This window comes from Dipodomys merriami, unplaced genomic scaffold, assembly GCF_024711535.1.
Source record: "Dipodomys merriami isolate MVZ:Mamm:240054 unplaced genomic scaffold, mDipMer1.0.p SCAF_41, whole genome shotgun sequence".
Classification (NCBI taxonomy): Eukaryota; Metazoa; Chordata; class Mammalia; order Rodentia; family Heteromyidae; genus Dipodomys; species Dipodomys merriami.
In genome coordinates, this window is record NW_027205715.1 from 11,173,313 (window position 1) to 11,185,695 (window position 12,383).

Sequence of the window (12,383 nt, forward strand, 5' to 3'; positions counted from 1 at the left end):
AGTCGGAAGAGGAAGCGCGTGTGGTTGGGCGGGTCTTGAGGCCTAAGCCCCGCCTACTACCGCGCTCGTGCGTGCGCAGAAGGACTTTCTGTCAGAAATTGAAATGCATGTTTCTGCTCGGTATGCTGGAGTCAGGTCTCGGAGCCGCAGCCCAGCTGCTGGGATGTGGCTCAAGACTCCTATAGCATCTGGAAGGAAGGGCCGAGGCCTGGCCCAGAAGGAAAGGCATCTGCGAAGAAGGCATCTGCGGCTGAGAGTTGGCGCGAAACCACGCCAGTGTCGTGTGACTCCGAGGGATTCAGAACAATACTGACGTCCCCATCTACAGAATACGCGGTCTCGTAAAGCCAGTGGAAATAACAGCTAACGGCGCATAATTGACAGTTCCCTGATTCTACCCTCCGATTGGCCGAGTCGTCCCCCTCCTCCCTCAGATTCCCGGTCGCATGAACTATAGCGTAATGACGTAAGAGCAGAGGAAGACTCTTCTCCACCTCCGTTTCCTAGGAAACGTGGACTCCGCGTTCCTCCGCGTCGCGGCCCCCGTGACGTCATGGTCGAGGTGGAAGGGCGGGGCGAGTGCTACCGCCAGGGGCGGGGCGGCGCGAGCGGGCCGGCGAGGCTGTGCACCTGCGCCTCGGCGGGCTGCCTGGGGCACGGGCCCCCGCCCGCCCGTCCCCACCATGGCCAGGCCGCAGCGGACTCCAGCACGCAGTCCCGACAGCATCGTCGAGGTGAAGAGCAAAGTAAGGGCTCCTCCGGCCCCCCGGCGCTTCCAATTCCTTCTTTCTCCCTTCCCTGCTCCTTGGTGTCCATCCCTCTTTCTGTCCTCCATCCTCTATGTCCCAGTCTGTTTTTCTGGCAGCATTCCTTCCATTCTCCCTCCCCCACTGCGTGTCTCCAGTCTCCTGTGGCTTTGGGTATGGGCGGGCGGGGGGAGGGGGGGAAGACCTTGGACAGCGTCCCTTGTACTGAAGCTGAGGTCTAGGCTTAAGGCTGCAGCAGTTTTTGCAGCAGCCCTTTCTTTCCCACCTCTGCCACCCTCAGACCAGTGGTGAGAAAGGGACACAGGCTCTGTCCTGACTTCTCTCTCGCCCAAACAATCCCTGTCTCTCCCAACCCTGGATCTCCAGTTTGACGCTGAGTTCCGACGCTTTGCGCTGCCCCGCGCTTCGGTGAGTGGCTTCCAAGAGTTCTCGAGGTTGCTGCGTGCAGTACACCAGATCCCAGGCCTGGACGTGCTGCTTGGTTATACGGATGCTCATGGTGACTTGCTGCCCCTCACCAACGATGACAGCCTGCACCGGGCCCTGGCCAGCGGGCCCCCACCACTACGTCTACTAGTGCAGAAGCGGGGTGAGAATGGGGGATACAGTGTGGAGCTTGCTCGGGGTAGGGTGACAGGGCAGGTCTACAGCTTATCCATACCCCAGGGTGCACTTTTTGCAGTCCCTGCCCTTGGCCTGACCTCCAAGTGACAGGAAATAGCAATGCTGACCCCTGTAAAGGGCCCCCCTGCCGGGGCAACAGTCTCTGATCTCAGCATTCTCCTCACTGCAGAAGCAGACTCCAGCGGCCTGGCTTTTGCATCCAACTCCCTGCAACGGCGTAAGAAAGGGCTCCTGCTGCGGCCAGTGGCATCCCTCCGCACCCGGCCACCCTTGCTAATCAGCTTGCCCCAAGATTTCCGCCAGGTCTCCTCAGTCATAGATGTGGACCTACTGCCTGAAACCCACCGACGGGTGCGACTGCACAAGCATGGTTCAGACCGCCCCCTGGGCTTCTATATCCGAGATGGCATGAGCATGCGTGTGGCTCCCCAGGGCCTGGAGCGGGTCCCAGGCATCTTCATCTCCCGCCTGGTACGTGGGGGCCTGGCTGAGAGTACAGGGCTACTGGCAGTCAGTGATGAGATCCTCGAGGTTAATGGCATTGAGGTGGCTGGCAAGACTTTGGACCAAGTAACAGACATGATGGTCGCCAACAGCCACAACCTCATTGTCACTGTCAAGCCTGCCAACCAGCGCAATAATGTGGTGCGAGGGGCATCTGGGCGTCTAACAAGGCCACCATCTGCAGGGCCTGGGCCTGCTGAGGCGGACAGTGATGATGACACCAGTGACCTGGTCATGGAGAATCGCCACCCTTCCTGTTCTAATGGGCTGTCTCAGGGGTCTCCATGCTGGGACCTACAACCTGGCTGCCTACTTCCTGGTATTGGTAGCTCTCTGCCTTCCCTGAATGGCCAGGAGCAGACCAGCTCTGTCTGGGGGAGTGGCATTCGAGGAGATGGTAGTGGCTTCAGCCTCTGACAGGCAAAGATGTAGTTTCTTGTCACTGTAGGCTGCTGAAACATGGCAGAAAGACTTCTTGGTAGGGGGTTTTAGCTTGCTCACTTGGGGAACATTAAAAGTTTTCTATAAATACAGAGATGGTCCTTCTGTGTTCCAGCTCCAGCCCCCTCCCTGATCCTACAAACCTGCCTTCTGCCTTAAGACAGGAGTGACAGAACAGTGGGACAACCTTCCCATAATCAAGCAGTAGAAGGGCCACTAGGCTTGGCAGGCACCAGTGGCTCATGCCTGTAATCCTAGCTACTCAAGAGGCTGAGATCTGAGGATCGCAGTTCAAAACAGACTAAGCAGAAAGTCCGTGAGTCTCTTTTCTCTAATAACCAGAAGAGAACCAGAAGTGGAGCTGTGGTTCAAAGTGGTAGCGCGCTAACCCTAAGCAAAAGAGCTCAAGGACAGAGCCCAGGCACTGAGTTCATTACTCCATGACCAACCAAAATAAAGAAAGAAAAGCTTGTATAGAACCAAACCCCATTGTGTGCAAAAAGTTTAATTTTGACAAAGAGGCTGAAAGGCTGGAATGGCCCTTCTGCAGCCATGGGTAACTGGAAAGATTACTCTGAGGATACTGTACACCCCACTGCTTCTGACTTCTCCTCTAGGTAGGGCTTGATCCTGCCCTGTGCGGCTCTGTGTAGAGATCGTCAGCATGGATCTCTTTGTCACTGGCCCTCACAAAAGGCTCAGGTATCCATCTTCACAAACACTTTGGGTCGAGAAAAAATCTTGATGGCCTCTTCTATTTGCACCAGCTTCCTGTCCAGCTCAGCCCGGTGACTCTGGGCTCTTAGTGAGTCTGCGCCAGCAGGCAGTAGTACCAGCTCACGTAGCAGCTGACTCTGGCCTATAGGAATAGTGAGTGCTTGGGAGGGGTGAATGGTCTCCAGTGGGCTCCCCTCCAGACACCCCTGCCCAAGTACTCACTCTGGAGAAGATTGTTCAGTGTCTCCAGCCGCTGGCTCTCAGGCATGCGAGTGTGGCCAGGAGGCATGGCAGGGTCTGGCTGGTTATTCTGGCGGGCCTCAGCTTCCCGGCGCCATAGATCTCTGCGTTCTAACAAGCTGCAGATGCACAAGCCCAGGGTTGATGACACCAGGGTAAAGACCGGCTCCCACTACAAGCACCCCTCTCCCTGGCTGTCAGGCAATAGGACCTACTACTGGGGCACGTGGCCCTTCTGTGTAGTGTTGTAGTGTTCCTGGGCTTGCTGTTTCTGCTCCAGAACCTGTGCGAGGACTTGCAGTGAGCGGGAATGGCGCCGGGGCGCCCTCTTGGCAGCTCGGGCATTGTGTCTAATGAAGTCCACACCTAGGTCTGGCCCCTGCAGGATGCAACAAGAATGGAGGGGACATGACAGCACTGTGTTTTGTCCATGCTCCCCAACCCCCAGGATCCCTGCCCAACCACCTTCTAGCCCCAAATGTTTTCTCACCTTTGCTTTGGGACCTGGTAGACTGAGCTGGGGACTAGGGACACGGGATGGCGGGAGTCCAGGGCCACAGCGGGAGTGTGCCCGCAGAAAGTGGGCAGGCTGTGGCACAGAGGTTTGGACAGATTCCTGGAGGACAGGGTACAGCACAGGAATCAGGCTGAGGTTTGGGCTCAAGCCTCAAGGCCATGCCTCTCTGTCTCTCCTGCCTTTAAGGACTTTTCTATCCTAAATCCTATGGATTTGGGAGCACTTCTCCTCATCAACATTTAAACATACATCTCTCATTTTTTTTTTTTTTGTCAGTCGTGGGGCTTGAACTCTGACCTTAGGCACTGTCTCTATGCACTTCAGCAAAAAGGCGAGTGCTCTCCCACTTGAGCCACAGCACCACTTCCGCTTTTCTAGTGGTTTATTGCAGATAAGAGTCTCACAGACTTTCCTGCCCAGGCTGGCTTTGAACCCTGATCCTCAAATCTCAGCCTCCTGAGTAGCTAGGATTAAAGGCATGAGCCACTGGCGCCTGGCATCTCTCACATTTTTTAAGAAAACAAAGCACCTCTCTACCAGCCTCAGTTCTGGCCCAGCTACTGCTCTTCTTAGCCAAGCCTCCTAGCTTTAGTTCCCCAAGGTCACTAAGGACTGGCCTCCAGGTCCACAAACCCAGAGGGCTGTTCTTTGGTCTCAACCTGCTTGTCAATAACTTCTTGGTCTCATGCCTGAGATTCAGGCCTAAGTGTCCATCTGCTTCCTGGACATATTCCCACCCCCTGGGCATTCCACGGATGCTTCTTCCTCAGTATAGCCTCATGTGACCTTGTCTTTTCTCTCAATCCAGATCCTTTTTCTGGGTTTCTGGATAAAGAAATGGTGACTACCCAAGACAGAATGTCACCACCATAATCCCACCCATACCCTCCTTAGCTGTCCTCAGAAATAAGTGTTGTCAGGAATTGTGGCACTTGCCTGTAATCCTAGCACCCAGAGGCTGAGACTCAAGTTTGAGGCTATGCTACATAGTAAGACCTTGTCTAAAGACAAAAAAAAAGACACAATGGCAAAAGGCATGCTTAGCACCACAAACAAAACATAAAAATAAAGTCAGCCACTGGTGGCTCATATCTATAATCGTAGCTACTCAGGAGGCTGAGATCTGAGGATCATGGTTCAAAGCCAGCCCAGGCAGGAGTCTGTGAGACTCTTATCTCCAATTAACCACCAGACGACCATAAATGGCACTGTGGCTCAAAAGTGGTAGAGTACCAGCCTTGAGTGAAAAAGCTCAGAAACAGTGCTCAGGCTGTGAATTCAAGGCCCACAACAGACAAAAACAAAAAACAAAAAACAAAAAAGAATGCTAACAAATAATTTAGGTCATCTCTCAGATATGGGTACAAATAGCTCATGATTTTCTTCCCTCATGCTTTTCAGTGAACTTACCTAGTATCCCCACTACCCATACTCACTCTGGCCTCAGAACTTCTACCTGGGAGGTTCCATCTCAATGGAATATTCTCTTCCATTCTCCTTTTATCTAATTCTTATTTGTTCCTCAGGATTGGCTCAGTGATCACCACCTCTGAAAAGGATCCCACATCCCTCTGCAGAAGTGCCAAGTGTCTCCTAGTCCTTTTTCTTTTCTTTCTTTTTTTTTTTTGGTTGGTTGTGGGGCTTGAACTCTAGGCTTGGGTGCTGTCCTTCAGCTCTTCAGCTCAAGGCAAGCACTCTACCACTTGAGCCACAGCACCACTTCTGGTTTTCTGGTGGTTTACTGGAAATAAGAGTCTCAGGGACTTTCCTGCCCGAGCTGGCTTTGAACTGCGATCCTCAGATCTCAGCCTCCTGAGTAGCTAGGATTACAGGTGTGAGCCACCAGTGCCCAGCTTCTTAGTCCTTTTGTTATGATAGCCTCTTGTGATTTCTTCCTTCCTTCCCCCATAAATCAGATTGGGTTATAAATGCCTGTTGGCTTCCTAGGAGAGGTACCTGCATTCGGGTCTTGACTCGGGACTCCACCTTGTCATACTTGGGTGAGCGCCACAGTGCCTTCAGGGGCCTGGGCTGGCCCTGTTCCCGGTTGCGTTCCTGCTCTCGGAAGCGCTTCTGAATTTCTTTGATTCGCCTCAGGTTTTCCTTCTCATAGTCTTTAGGATCCTTCCCTGGAGGAAAAAGTGATGCCTGGCTTTGCCCCATATATGGCCTATGCTACACAACTTATACTAGATCATACACAGGCTCACTTCCCAGAAAGGGCTCCCAGAAAGTGATAGGTTGTTTGCCCCGTGAGGCCCTTGGGTTTAATTCCTATAATCATAGAAACAATAAAAAGATCTCCCTGGCATCTTCACCTAAGTTCGACAATACACACACACAGCTACCACATTACCTTGTTCCCTTCCTGTCATGTCTAAGTATCGCCTGATTACTTTCTACATTTTTACAGGAAAGTTTAATATTAATGATCCTGTCTTCACTTGTTTATTGCTTCCACCAGGAACTGATGGCCTAAGTTTGTCTTTAATTCTGTTTTCCTAGCACTTCTGGCTTGACACACAGTGGGCAATAAACCTTCCACTGATGCATGAATGCATGAAGGTAGAATACCTTATTCAGTCCTTCAGTCACCTCCTGAGAGGAGTATGGTTGTTTTTCCTCTTATACGGGAGGTACTGAGCGACACAGAGATAAAGCCTATGCTCAGGGCAGAAAAAGAAGGAGTGTGTGTGTGTGTGTGTGTGTGTGTGTGTGTGTGTGTGTGTCCTGGGACTTGAATTCAGGGTCTGAGTGCGTGTGTGTGTGTGTGTGTGTGTGTGTCCTGGGACTTGAATTCAGGGTCTGAGTGCTGTCCCTGAACTTTTGTGCTCAAGGCTAGTACTCTATAATTACAGCCTCAGCTCCACTTCTGGCTTTTTGTGGGTTAAATGGGGATAAAAGTCTCATGGACTCCCCTGCCCTGGTTAGTTTGGAACAGCGCAATCCTCAGATCTCAGCCCCCTGAGTAGCTAGGATTACATACGTGAATAACCGCTTTTGATCTTGGCTTTTGACTTCCAACTGCCTCACTGCCCCATCTGGTGGGGACTTACTCTTGGAAGAGACCCCTGGACTGAGCGAGATGCCCCCTAGCTGCAGCAACACATCCCCCACGCCGCGCTGGCCACGTTCCAGGATCTCTCGGGCTCCCGGCCTGGTGCGGGGGCCACGAGTAGAGCTGAAGTCTGGGTCGCGGCCTGAAGTCAGCAGGTCCATCTTCAGCGCGTTTCCCTCAAGGCGTCCTTGGGCTGAGAGGCAGGAAGGAGAGAAATTGGAGGCTCAGTGGGGGAACACGGTTCCGGCCTCGCCGCGGGAGCTCCCCCACCCCACCCCAGCAACTCACCCGAGGCGGGTCGCCTGTAGTAGTCAGGGCAGAGCGTGGGATCTGGGGGGATGGGCCCCGAGATGCGGGAAGGGCCCTCGCACATGCTGCGGTTGTCGTCCTGCAACGGTGCACCGCCGCCCGTCGCGCGGGGCATCTCTCGCCCCGGCCGCACTTCCCCGGCCCCGCGCGCGCACGCTCTCCGCTCGAACTCCGCAGTCCGACCGTGCCCTCTTTTCCTAGCCCCGCCCTGTCTGCCGTCGGGCCCTGAAACCCGGCCTGCGCCCACTGCTTCCACCACCCTTATCCTCGCCTACTCCTCGGAGGGGTTCGCCCGCCCCGCGCCCTAGAACGCCGGGGCAGGAGATCTCACTCCAGCAGTTTTGCCGCCAGCTGCAACCCGACGGGAGTTGTTGTTGCTAGGCAACAAATGGCTTCCGTCTCTGAGGTCAGGGGTCAATGATCTCGAAAAGACTTCTGGGACTTGTAGTTCTGGCTGATAGTGTGGAGGAGCGACCACCAGTTTCTCTTTTCAGCTACAACCCCTGTCAACACAGAATCCACTAGTAAAGCTTCTTCTGGGCCAGTCCTCTTCTAGCAGCTGTCCAGGGATGAGCTAACTCAGCATAGCCATGATCTCGACCGGCGCCAAAAGACAGCCGGGGTCCCAGGAAGGGGCAACCGTGGGGTCAGCCCAGGTCGTGGAGAACCCTGAGGTGACCCAGGCCTGCTAACTTTTTGGAACTCTGAACCCTGAACCCTGAGTGATCCAACTCCCTGTCAGGCCAGGCCTTACAGGCAGAGAGGGCTCTATCTGGGCTAGCGGGCTTTATCTTGTATTTGGTGGCCCATGTTGGGCATCCAATGATTGATTGCTATATCCTTTGCCGGGCTATAGCGACTGATTATGTATGTATCATCTCCAGTGTCCAGTGATGGAAGACAAGTGCCTGGTGCCAGCACAGGATGCCTGCAGGACCCCGGGTGAAATCAAGTGTTCATCAGAGCACAGCTGTGAATCAGAGCTCCAGGAGGAAGGTCTCAAGACTGAGGAGGAGGGGCTTGGTCCAAAGGCGGAACCAGGAGAGGAGAGAGGCCCCAGGCCTTTGGCTTCTACCCCCAGGCCCAGCCATGGGCCCAAGAGGAAACCCTTCAAGTGAGGGGGCTTTCGGAGTGAAGGAATTGCAGGGCTAGAGGGAGGGTTTCATGACTCAGGAGTCCCTAGATACTAAACACCAGCAGGACAGATTCTCATGCTCTGCCCCTACCATCAGTCTCTAATCCTGTTTCTCAAGAGCCCAGGTGTAGGAACACCAAGAGAGATGGAGCTTCCAGAGGACTGAGCTCACAGGAGCATTGGGCCCCTACTGGGCCTTGGGTTTTACTGACCAGTAAAGGGATAGCTCTCTAAGCCTGCGGTGGTGGACAGCAGGGCTAATCCCTAGGCTCAAGCCACAGCAGCCAGAGCTTTCAGGCTGTCTCCTCTAGCCTCTTGTCCCTGGCTTAGACAGCCCTTCCCAAGGCCTAGCCATCATACTCCATCCTAGGGTTGAAGCTGAACTGTCACCGGGGCTGCAGAAGGAGGAACAGGAGAGCAGCCAGAGTGAGCCCTCACCATCAGCCAAACAGCACAAAAAAGCCAAGAAACGCAAGAGTCTGGGGGCTCCTGTACTCCCAGTTGCAGCTAACACAGCATCTGCACCCCCAGAGACCTTGGGGTTAGAGCGTGAGTGGCAGTCCCTGGATCTTGCTTTCTTCCCCCACCTGCTCAACCTGATAGGGTACAGCCTGGTGCTTCAGCCTTTGCTCTGCCACGGGTTCTTACAGGAAAGGCCCAGCGCCTGCGACCCCTGTACCAGTACATCAATTACTGCAACCCTGAGCTGAACCAGGCAGGGGAGGGAGATGGGGAGACTGAAGTGGAGCCCGAGTCGGAGTTGGCCTTGGTTCCTGAGGAGGCAGGTGTGGAGCAGCTTCAGGCCTTGCTGCCCATGGCAGGTGAGCTGGGCTTAGGCCTTGCTTTGCCTTCCTGCCCCAATGTGTTAGTGGCCCCTACTCATGCTCTTGTTCCCCCCCTGGTACCTCCCCTGGGAGAAAAGACTGGAGGAGAGGAGCCTGGGGGTCTGTCCAGCCTGAGGGTGAGTGGCAGCCCCAAGGCTGAGATGGATAAGTTAACCCAGGTGGACATTGACAAGATGCTGAGTGTCTGCGCTGCCCCCCTTGTTCCCCCACTCTCCCCTCAGTACAAGTGACCATCTACACAGAGGGGGCTTCCCTCCTCTCAGGCCGGAACCAGGGCTGTAGCCTATGGGTCTAGGCCAATTAGGTGGATGGGGGGTGGGGGGGGGGAGCGGGAGTTTGGCCTCTGCCCCTACTTGAGAGATCTTGGGCTCACTGGAAATAAATGCTTCCTTTTCTAAGACTATGTCTCCCCAAATACGATGCCTAAATTGTGAAAAGAGGCTGGGAAGAAGGGTAGAGAACTCACCTATACCAGGTTTGAGGCCAATTGGCCAAGTTAGGACCTTGACAAATAACAGATTCCTGGGTACCATCCCAGTTCTGAGTCCAAAGTGGGCATGAAGCAGGCATGAGGCCTTTTCTGCGTATTTAGTCTCCCCAGCTGAGGCTGAGGGTCAAATGGCCTAACTGCAAGGGATGAAGGGGGAAATAAGGAGAAAGAACTTGAGATAAAGAGAAGACTATGGGAAGCAAATGTTTGGTCCTGCTCCCTCTCTCTTTTAGGGAATGAATGACCTACCTCTGGTCTCACCCCAAGGGGATCAACACTTAGGATCCTCATATAAAGTAACAAAGTTCTTTTGCTTGTCCTGAGAATAAGAGTTGTGCAATGTTTTCCACTCATTGCCATACCACAGTTAGATAAGGCCTTGCCCACAAGAGGCTCCTGGTGACGGGATATCAGGGTCTCGGTTGGTGGGGGAAGGGAAATCAGTGAGCGCATCCCTTGGAGCTCTGTGGCCAGCCCTGAGGGGTCTCTAGGAAGAGCCATGCAGTGCTAGCTGTTGTGGACACAAATCCTTCTGTGTGTTCTGCAAATACTTCAAACATGAGGTATTCCACATTAAATAGATCATTTCTCCTCCCAGACTGTTTTGACTCACATATCATATCTATGCAAACTGTTCAAGCCAAAATGCTGGGCCTCACCTCAGACCACATCCTGGCCTTTGTTCCTCATTCCTACTAGGGAATCTGCATCAAGACCAATGAATCTACCCACCCTCTTAGATCCCATGTTCAGGACCTAGGCTAATGTCATCTCTGTGGGGGTCACCCATAGATCCATGCAGTGACCCCTCCACATTCACACCTGCACCCCTGATGGGTCACTGACCCTCTAGCACCCTGCTAGCTGCCTTGGAACTTCCTAATGGCTGCCTGTGACTCTCTAACCAGCCACACCTTGTATTACTTTTTTTCTAACCATGGGGCTTTCCCTACCTAAAATGCTTTCCTTCCTTCACCCCTCTCCCTGGCTACTGCACTTGTACCTTTGACAACTCAGGTACCTTTTACCTGCTGAGTCATGCAGCACCCACTGTTGTGTTACACTGTAGCATCTGTATCCCATTACCACTGTGGGTTGTAGCTGTTTTCATGACTGAATTCCTCAATGTCACATACCTGCAACACATTACCTAGTAATGGCCTTCACAAAAGGTACCAAGGCAGGGAGAACAAGGTGAAGGATGGAGGAGGCTGCAGATAGGACAAGTCCAACTCTGAGTAGTTGGAACTATATGCAGGGCCCCTGGAATAATGGCTTTGTATGGTCATCAGAGTGGCCAGGCCCAGGGAAAAGAAGCAGAATAGGCATGATACCTCTCCTGACATCACCCTGAGCCACATTCTCCTTTGAGGGGTCACTTGGATGTTCACTTGGACATGGTAAGACAACAGGCAACGCTGGACACAGGTGGCTCACGACTGTTTTGAGGATTGCAGGCCAAAGCCAGCCTGGGCAGGAAAGTCTATGAGTCTTTTATCTCCAATAAGCTACCAGAAAAGCAGAAGTGTAGCCTGTGGCTCAAGTAGTAGAGTGCTAGTCTTGAGCAGAAGAAACTCAGAGACAGTGCCTAGGCCCTTAGTTCAAACTCCAAGACTGGCATACACACAAAAACAAGGCCAGAAATATAGTTGTGGCTCAGGTGGTAAAGCACCAGCCTTGAACAAAAAAGCTAAGGAGTAGCACCCAGGCCAAGTACAAGCTCCAACACCAGCAAAAAACTTTAAAAGACTACAGACAAGCCGGGTGGTTAGCATATTCTTTTCTGCCTACAGGTTTTTCTGGGCAGTGATTTGCCCACTCCAGGTGATGCTGTTTCAGAGCTAGATTGAGCTTGATCTCAATTTACAACTGGGGAAGCAGAGGCCTGTAGAGAAACAGTCTTGCAGTTGACCACATCCTGAGGCTCTGGTACCTTTGCTCTCACTTAAGTTCTGTCAATGCCTGAATCCAAAAGGATGGCATGCCCTCTCACTGGTCTTTGGGGCTAGAGTTGCAGGCAAGGTCAGCACTGATCTTCCCTTGGTGATAGTGTAAGAAATGATCAGAGAACAATCACTAGGACAGAAGCAGGATGGATGGGAGGAATCACACAAAGGAACCTCATTGCAACTCCTAGAAGCCAACTCTAAGTGGGAGAGGATTCTTAGGCAGCATGATTCAAGGGAACATGAAGGTTCACAAGTGGGAGGGTGGCAAATACATTACCACTAAGCTATATTCCTAGCCCTATTAGAAGTTCTTGTCTGGTTGCAGTCTCAAAGGGAAAAATCTAGTTTTTACTGGCCTGAAACTTCACCGGAGATTTAGAAAACAGGTCCTGGAAGATACTACTGCCTTTTTCCAGGAGAGGGCGCTGCAGGACAGCTTTGGAATTAGTTCCATGCTCAGTTACATCCCAGTTCCATTGGCCACAGGCATCTGGGCCACTTCAAGGCCCAATTCCCCTCATTTTCACTGTAGCATCACAGAGCTGACACTGGGAGACATGTTCAAAGATTCAGGGGTATGGGGTGATATCATGTCAGGGGCAGGGGTACTCTCAGAGGAGCCTGGGTTTCAAAAATAGTCCTACACTAGGCCAATAGCAATCTGCCCCAGCAATCTTCTAAACCCTCAGTACAACTGAGTTAGCAGGAAGGACTTTTCCATTGAAGGAGCCTCTTGTGCTTTTTCAGTCACTCTCAAATTTAGGAGGGTAAAACACAGAAGGGGGGC

At 52.9% G+C, this 12,383-nt stretch overlaps 3 protein-coding genes across 7 annotated transcripts; 2 read left to right on the forward strand and 1 right to left on the reverse strand.

Moving 5' to 3' along the window:
* The first annotated feature begins 91 nt into the window (after positions 1 to 91).
* Positions 92 to 2,808, forward strand: LOC138807009 (partitioning defective 6 homolog alpha). 2 transcript variants are annotated; one of them, XM_069992569.1, is made up of 3 exons: positions 92 to 746; positions 1,134 to 1,356; positions 1,561 to 2,808. In XM_069992569.1, the coding sequence occupies exons 1-3, from the start codon at positions 684 to 686 to the stop codon at positions 2,310 to 2,312; spliced, it is 1,038 nt and encodes a 345-aa protein (XP_069848670.1). In that variant the 5' UTR covers positions 92 to 683; the 3' UTR covers positions 2,313 to 2,808. The 2 variants fall into 2 exon arrangements, with proteins under 2 accessions (XP_069848670.1, XP_069848671.1); XM_069992570.1 differs by having other exon boundaries at positions 1,564 to 2,808.
* Positions 2,809 to 2,825: 17 nt separating this feature from the next.
* On the reverse strand, positions 2,826 to 7,545 carry LOC138807008 (enkurin domain-containing protein 1). 2 transcript variants are annotated; one of them, XM_069992567.1, is made up of 7 exons: positions 7,157 to 7,545; positions 6,867 to 7,061; positions 5,767 to 5,939; positions 3,784 to 3,909; positions 3,509 to 3,672; positions 3,276 to 3,412; positions 2,826 to 3,195 (listed from the first exon to the last, which is right to left on the reverse strand). In XM_069992567.1, the coding sequence occupies exons 1-7, from the start codon at positions 7,290 to 7,292 to the stop codon at positions 3,035 to 3,037; spliced, it is 1,092 nt and encodes a 363-aa protein (XP_069848668.1). In that variant the 5' UTR covers positions 7,293 to 7,545; the 3' UTR covers positions 2,826 to 3,034. The 2 variants fall into 2 exon arrangements, with proteins under 2 accessions (XP_069848668.1, XP_069848669.1); XM_069992568.1 differs by lacking the exon at positions 3,784 to 3,909.
* Positions 7,469 to 9,432, forward strand: LOC138807011 (uncharacterized protein C16orf86 homolog). Of its 3 annotated transcripts, none has more exons than XM_069992571.1 (4): positions 7,469 to 7,851; positions 8,062 to 8,291; positions 8,683 to 8,861; positions 8,936 to 9,432. In XM_069992571.1, exons 1-4 carry the CDS (start codon positions 7,768 to 7,770, stop codon positions 9,385 to 9,387), a joined length of 945 nt encoding a protein of 314 aa, XP_069848672.1. In that variant the 5' UTR covers positions 7,469 to 7,767; the 3' UTR covers positions 9,388 to 9,432. The 3 variants fall into 3 exon arrangements, with proteins under 3 accessions (XP_069848672.1, XP_069848673.1, XP_069848674.1); XM_069992572.1 differs by having other exon boundaries at positions 8,963 to 9,432; XM_069992573.1 differs by having other exon boundaries at positions 7,806 to 7,851; positions 8,069 to 8,291.
* The last annotated feature ends 2,951 nt before the right edge of the window (positions 9,433 to 12,383 follow it).